Here is a 6,053-nt window from a genome sequence, read left to right on the forward strand (position 1 = left end):
GCTAAAAGGCTAAAACATATATATTAGAGTAAAATAGTAAGGTAAAGTATTGTACACCAACTTAAAATTAATTGAGTGGTCAGTTTAAATAAGTATGTAGTTCTAATCCTACTTAAATGTTAGTGAAAGATTTGATAGTAGAATAACATTAATGTTATTTTAAATATTTTGTGATAAAAATAAAATAATAAAAATATTAGAAAATCAAAATAAAATTATTAATATTTTTTTTTAAAAAAAAATAAATCTGTTTAAAATATAATATAAATAGAGCGGATTTATTTGTCCCTCTCCTAGAAAAGAAATTAAACACTTGACATTGTTACTGTGTTGATAGGACACCATGATTCCATAAATACGATGATGCAAGGGGAAGGAGAAGTGGAAAACATTCCGCACTGTACGATGTTGTTCCTTCACCGCCGTCTATGCACCACCGCCACCAGAACAAAGGTTCCTTCAAAGTACAAGAACCTTGCTCTCTCTCAAGCCCAGAAGATCCTCACTGATTACCTTCATTCCACAAGGTCCATCCCTTATGCCTTTGCTGATCAGATTGCTGCTAATTCTCACACTTCTATCTCTAACCTCATTGCAAAGGTGGGATTTTCAGCTCCGTCTTTCTCCCACACCCTCAACAAGTTCCTCAGGTACAACCCCATCAATGAATTTGAGTTCTTTTTTGAAAGCATTGGCATAAAGTATAGTCAAGTTCCTAACTTGTTGCCACCCCATAAGTTTTTCTTCTCTGAAGATGGCTCTATTTTAGATGCTGCTTGTGTGCTCTATGAATTTGGGTTCCCTTGGGATAAGCTTGGTTTGCTTTATGTGGAACGTTGTTCTGTGTTTAGGTGTAATACTGATGAGTTGAAGGGCAGGCTGTGTGTGCTGAAAAGTTATGGTTTTTGCAGTGTTCAGGTCATTGGGATATGTTTGGCTTTCCCTTTTGTTTTTGGTGAGCAGGGAGGAGTGTTGGAAGCTGAGATTGATGGGCTACTTGCTGATCTCAGGTTGGTTTTTCTGGATTTTGATTTGGCAGGGTTTGTTGAGGGGAATGCAGATTCTTGGTACGAGGTATGTAGGAAAATTCGGGTTTTTTACAATTTGAATAGTGAGAAGGGTAAGATGGGGGAACTCATTGGAAGGTATAAGAATGTGATTCTTGAGCATGGAGAAGAGGAGTTGATGCAGAAAGCTGAGTATTTTTCTAGGTTTGGTGTCAAGAAGGAGGAAGTAGCTCGATTGATCCTACATGACTCGGAATTGTTGAATTTTGATTTCGAAACGCCGGTGATCAATGTATTGAAGCTGTTGAAACACTTTGGCATGAGCTCCAAGGATCTCGAGGATGTGCAGCGAAACTATGCTCATGCATTGGGAACAATAAAAATGGTTAATTTGCCTAATGTAATGAGGGCTTTGGGTTTAAGTAAGTGGTTCTTTAATAGGATAAAGGACGGGACGCATCAACTCTTACTGACTTATGTCACAAGCTTTCCCAATGAAGACCAAGATAAAGGATATCAAGATGGTTTAAAGGCGATTCGTGCTTCGAGAACCCCAGTTCACACCATGAATAAACTGAATTTCTTGCATGCCTTAGGCTTTGGAGAAACTGCTTTGACCATGGCTATCCTAACTTACTTGAATGGGACTAGCAGCGAGTTACAGGAACGATTCGATTGCCTTCTTCATTTAGGGATTGAATTCTCAAAGCTCTCAAAGATAGTTGCAATTCGACCTAAGGTTCTAAGCCAACACCCGAAAATCATTGAGAAAAAGATTAAGTTCCTCTATGAGGAAATGGGATCCTCTGTGGAGCTTTTGGACACTTTTCCAGCATTCTTATGTTTTGACTTGGAAAAGCGCATTAAACCTAGGTTCAGATTCTATATGTGGATGATAGAAAAGGGTTATTGTGCCAAAAACTTCTCTATAGCAACCATGATTGCGACCAGCGACAAGAACTTTGTTCCTCATGCTTTTCGTATCCACCCAGCTGCTCCGAAACATTGGTTTGAGCAATTCTATCTCCGCAAATTGCCGGAATGATGAATCTGTACAGATTCTTAATACTTGGTTATAATTCTTCTTCTGGAGTTGAAGACAAAAACATTTGAGATATTGCTAGAAAACTTGTTACAGAGATGCATTTCCTTTGCAGTGGCAGTGAGATAGACATCAAGAACAACCTGCAAGTATCTTGCATAGTTCTTACTGACATCCTATCTCGGATTTGAGATAAAGAAACCATGAATTCTGTGCACCTTTAGTCATGCTTCTACAAAGTGATTATGTTAGAGGGAGCTATGTAAGTAGGCCAATTGAATGTTTCACTAGGACTTGTTTCCTTTCATCATGTAAATTGGATTTTTGTTTCTTTGGTTTTCGCCCTGAAAAGTTGCTGGAGAAATGTGATACCATTTGATAAACTTCATTTGTTGCAGCAAGACTGGGAATGGCTTCCTAAACCATTGATGTTGGTGCTTGTGGAAGGTGATGGAGTTGAGATCAAATCTTTTCATTTGATGGTTATGGCCCCCAAAAGTAAAAGAAACCTTGTAACTGTGAATCTGTGATCATTCCTGAAAGAAAACAAGCTACCAAGTTCTTCACAAAGTGCAAGCATTGATAATTTGATAGGATTGCAAGTAACACTAGGTGGATCATTATGAATTTATGGGGTAACTAGATCAATTGAGCACTTGTATAAGGGGCAAAGTAATTGGCCTACATTCTCATCATTAACCAAATGTTTCATTATCAAGAGAGAAGCAAGAAATGTAAGTTGAGCAATTATTATTTTTTTTTTCTGGGCTTCTATTTGTTGAGGTTGTTCATCATATGGCAATATGGAAACTGTTATATTAACCACAAATTTGATACTAAAGTTTTCAATTTTTTCATTTTTTTTCAGTTGAAATTTCTAGCATTAAGGGTTGATTACTTAGGTCTAGTTTGGGTAACTAACTTAATTAAGCTCCTTTTGATAAAATAACTTAAACAATAAATGACTCTGTTAAAAGTAACTTATAAATAAGTTATTTTGTGTTTGGATTTTTAACTCTAAAAGTGCTGAAAAACCCAAAACAGTCATGACAATTATTTCGAAAGACAACGAGATCTTTGACAAAAAAAACCTAACCCGACCCTTGATAATTACCTCGAAAGGACAACGAAATCTCTGTGCCAAAAAAAGTCAATGTTATTTTTTTGGGCACAGGGACTAATCAGTCCAAAAAAAAGATCAAGGGCCGGATTGGATATTTTTTTTTCTTGGGATTTCGTTGCCCTTTCAAAGTAATTATTAGAGTTCGAGTGGGATATTCATTCTAAAAAATTAAAATTTATTTAATTAATAAAATCCAACGCTTAAAAAAAAGTTTAAGGATAAGGATAAATTAATATTTACATCTGTCAATTCATTCAGCTTTTACAAGTAACTAAACTAAATGACAAAAAACAAATAATAGAAGGGAAAATGAGATGTTAAATAATGAAAAAAAAAAAACAGTTTTAATAATCTGTGAATCCACGTGTCAAAGTGTTAAAGGGTCCACGTAGGCAAACACAATCCAGCATGTCATGAAAGAGGAAGAATCCTTGGAACATGATTGGGCAAAAGCATATCCAAGTTTATCCAAATGGCAGATATGATAAGCCACATTCCACTCCACAACTCTCCATCACACACGCCCAAAACAAAACAATCATATTTGAAGCTTCTCTTCTCTTAGTTCACATTCACATTCAAGTTTCCACAAACGCACTCACATATCTTAAGAATGGCCCAAGCAATGGCATCAATGGCAGGTTTGCGAGGATCATCACAGGGTGTGCTTGAAGGGAGCATCCAGCTGAGTGGGTCAAACCGGTTGATGAATGTGGCAAGTGGAAGCAACAGCAGCAGGGTGGGTGCCACGTCAGCAAGATCAGTGAGTGTGAGAGCACAACATCAAGAGGCTTCTCCACAGAGCAGCAGAAGAGCCATGATTGGTGCTGCTGCTGCTGGTTTGGCTTCTGCTTCCTTTGTTCAAGCTGTTCTTGCTGATGCCAAACCCATCAAAGTTGGCCCTCCTCCTCCTCCCTCCGGTGGACTCCGTAAGTCTTCACTTTCTTTCATTCTTCTACAACCTCCTTTTTTGTTCTTCTTTACATGGATATATCTCTTTATACTAGATGTGGTTATGACTTATGAGAGAAGAAAAATAGTCACACAATTGGCATTAGATATAGTTTCTAGAATTTAATTTTGATGCACCACGTGCATCTAATTATATATCGCTACAAAATAACTACCTTTTATATTGACTACAAAAAAGATTATCCGAAAGAACTGATATGATTGCACGAGTTACTCAGCATATCAAAATTAAACTCTAGGTTCTATTAGTCTAATGATAGTGATATGTCTCTCACATGCACATATAAAAATCAGCTACTAAATCAATTATATATATGTAATTTTATATTTTAACATAGATTTTATAGATGTGACTAATTTGTTAGTTGAAATATAGTTATCTAATATTATGTAACGAGGGTCAAGTAAAAAGAGCACAACTTAACTATAGTTGAAACTTGAAACCGGTGATTTTTATGTAAATTGTACTATAGTTGATATTTAGGGGGATAAGATTTTGTTGTTGTGGCTGAAAATTATAACCATGGTGATTTTATGTTATGGAAAAATTTGGCAGCTGGAACACTGAACTCTGATGAAGCAAGGGACCTTAAGTTGCCATTGAAAGACAGGTTCTTCCTTCAGCCATTGTCACCAAGTGAGGCAGCACAAAGGGCAAAGGAGTCAGCAAAGGAAATTGTAAATGTGAAGCAGTTGATAGACAAGAAGGCATGGCCATATGTTCAGAATGATCTCCGTCTCCGCGCCGAGTATCTTCGATATGACCTTAACACTGTTGTCTCTGCAAAGCCTAAGGATCAGAAGAAACCCCTCAAGGATCTCATTGGCAAGCTCTTCCAGGATATCAGCAATGTAAGTCAATAATGGCCACACTGCGAAAAGAGATGAGAGAATTTTAAAATATTTGTGCGATTGGTTTGCATTTTTATTCTCTGTTTTCATTTTTTTAGTATTTTCTGTTTTCGGAATTTTATAAAGAAAAAAGAGAAAACAGCTTTTTACTAGTGATGTTTGTTGTGAGAGTTTAGAGTTAGACTAATCAAAATGTGTTTTTTATGTGTGATTAACAGCTTGATCATGCAGCAAAAGTGAAGAGCACCCCAGAAGCAGAGAAGTACTATGCTGAGACTGTATCTTCTCTGAATGATGTTCTTGCCAAACTTGGTTAAATATGATTAGTATTTTCATGCTTTTTCCTGTCTAAGCTTTGTGTATGATTTTCTCAGACACTTTGTTTGACTGATGATATTTGAAGGAAATCAAACGAGGGCAAGTTCATTATGAATAATGTGGGAAATCATCAATTGGCCTTAGCTAGCTTCTATAATGAAACAGCCTAATAATATGATCAATGCCTATCATCACTTTACTCTTCCTACAATATAGAAAATGAATAACCAATGTTTAATTTCTTATTACAAAACAAGAGTAAGTAAATAAGAATTGTATCAATATTTGGCTCATAAGATATTAGCCCGGGAATTCCATTTGAAGGAAGAATACCATTTAAGTTGCTGCATCAAAGATTTGCAATGGGAGAGAAAATGCTATATGTTGCTTGGGAATCTAATTTTTATCTATGTATCATTAGTTTCTATTCAAAGTTTAATCTCTAAAGAACGACTATATCCCCAATATGGGTTGGTCGTGAACTCATTCGTACGTTTAAACAAGTGTTAAGAGTTTGAATATCGTGTTATGTATGCTGCAATCTATTGATCAACAATAGACGTTTTAATGGAAATCAGATTCTCAGTAGATTAATTTTAACTTGTTGGGCTGCGAAATGCCATAGAAAATAAAAAAAAACACTATATAAATAAACAACAATATTACATATATATTAAAAATCAATCACCAGATGACAATATATTGTCATATGAACATCTTTGTTAAAAGTAATCATTCA

General features: G+C 35.9%; 2 protein-coding genes across 4 annotated transcripts; both read left to right on the plus strand.

Moving 5' to 3' along the window:
* LOC107624793 (transcription termination factor MTEF18, mitochondrial-like) lies at positions 288 to 2,895 on the plus strand. Of its 3 annotated transcripts, none has more exons than XR_002357030.1 (2): positions 288 to 2,311; positions 2,448 to 2,895. XR_002357030.1 is itself a non-coding variant. In XM_021115360.1 (2 exons), exons 1-2 carry the CDS (start codon positions 361 to 363, stop codon positions 2,050 to 2,052), a joined length of 1,491 nt encoding a protein of 496 aa, XP_020971019.1. In that variant the 5' UTR covers positions 288 to 360; the 3' UTR covers positions 2,053 to 2,895. The 3 variants fall into 3 exon arrangements, 2 of the variants coding, with proteins under 2 accessions (XP_020971019.1, XP_020971020.1); XM_021115360.1 differs by having other exon boundaries at positions 288 to 650; positions 852 to 2,895; XM_021115361.1 differs by having other exon boundaries at positions 288 to 650; positions 912 to 2,895.
* Positions 3,668 to 5,461, plus strand: LOC107624794 (oxygen-evolving enhancer protein 3-2, chloroplastic). Its single transcript, XM_016327250.2, has 3 exons — positions 3,668 to 4,101; positions 4,701 to 4,996; positions 5,215 to 5,461. The coding sequence occupies exons 1-3, from the start codon at positions 3,786 to 3,788 to the stop codon at positions 5,311 to 5,313; spliced, it is 711 nt and encodes a 236-aa protein (XP_016182736.1). The 5' UTR covers positions 3,668 to 3,785; the 3' UTR covers positions 5,314 to 5,461.

Source organism: Arachis ipaensis, chromosome B02, assembly GCF_000816755.2.
Source record: "Arachis ipaensis cultivar K30076 chromosome B02, Araip1.1, whole genome shotgun sequence".
Lineage (NCBI taxonomy): Eukaryota > Viridiplantae > Streptophyta > Magnoliopsida > Fabales > Fabaceae > Arachis > Arachis ipaensis.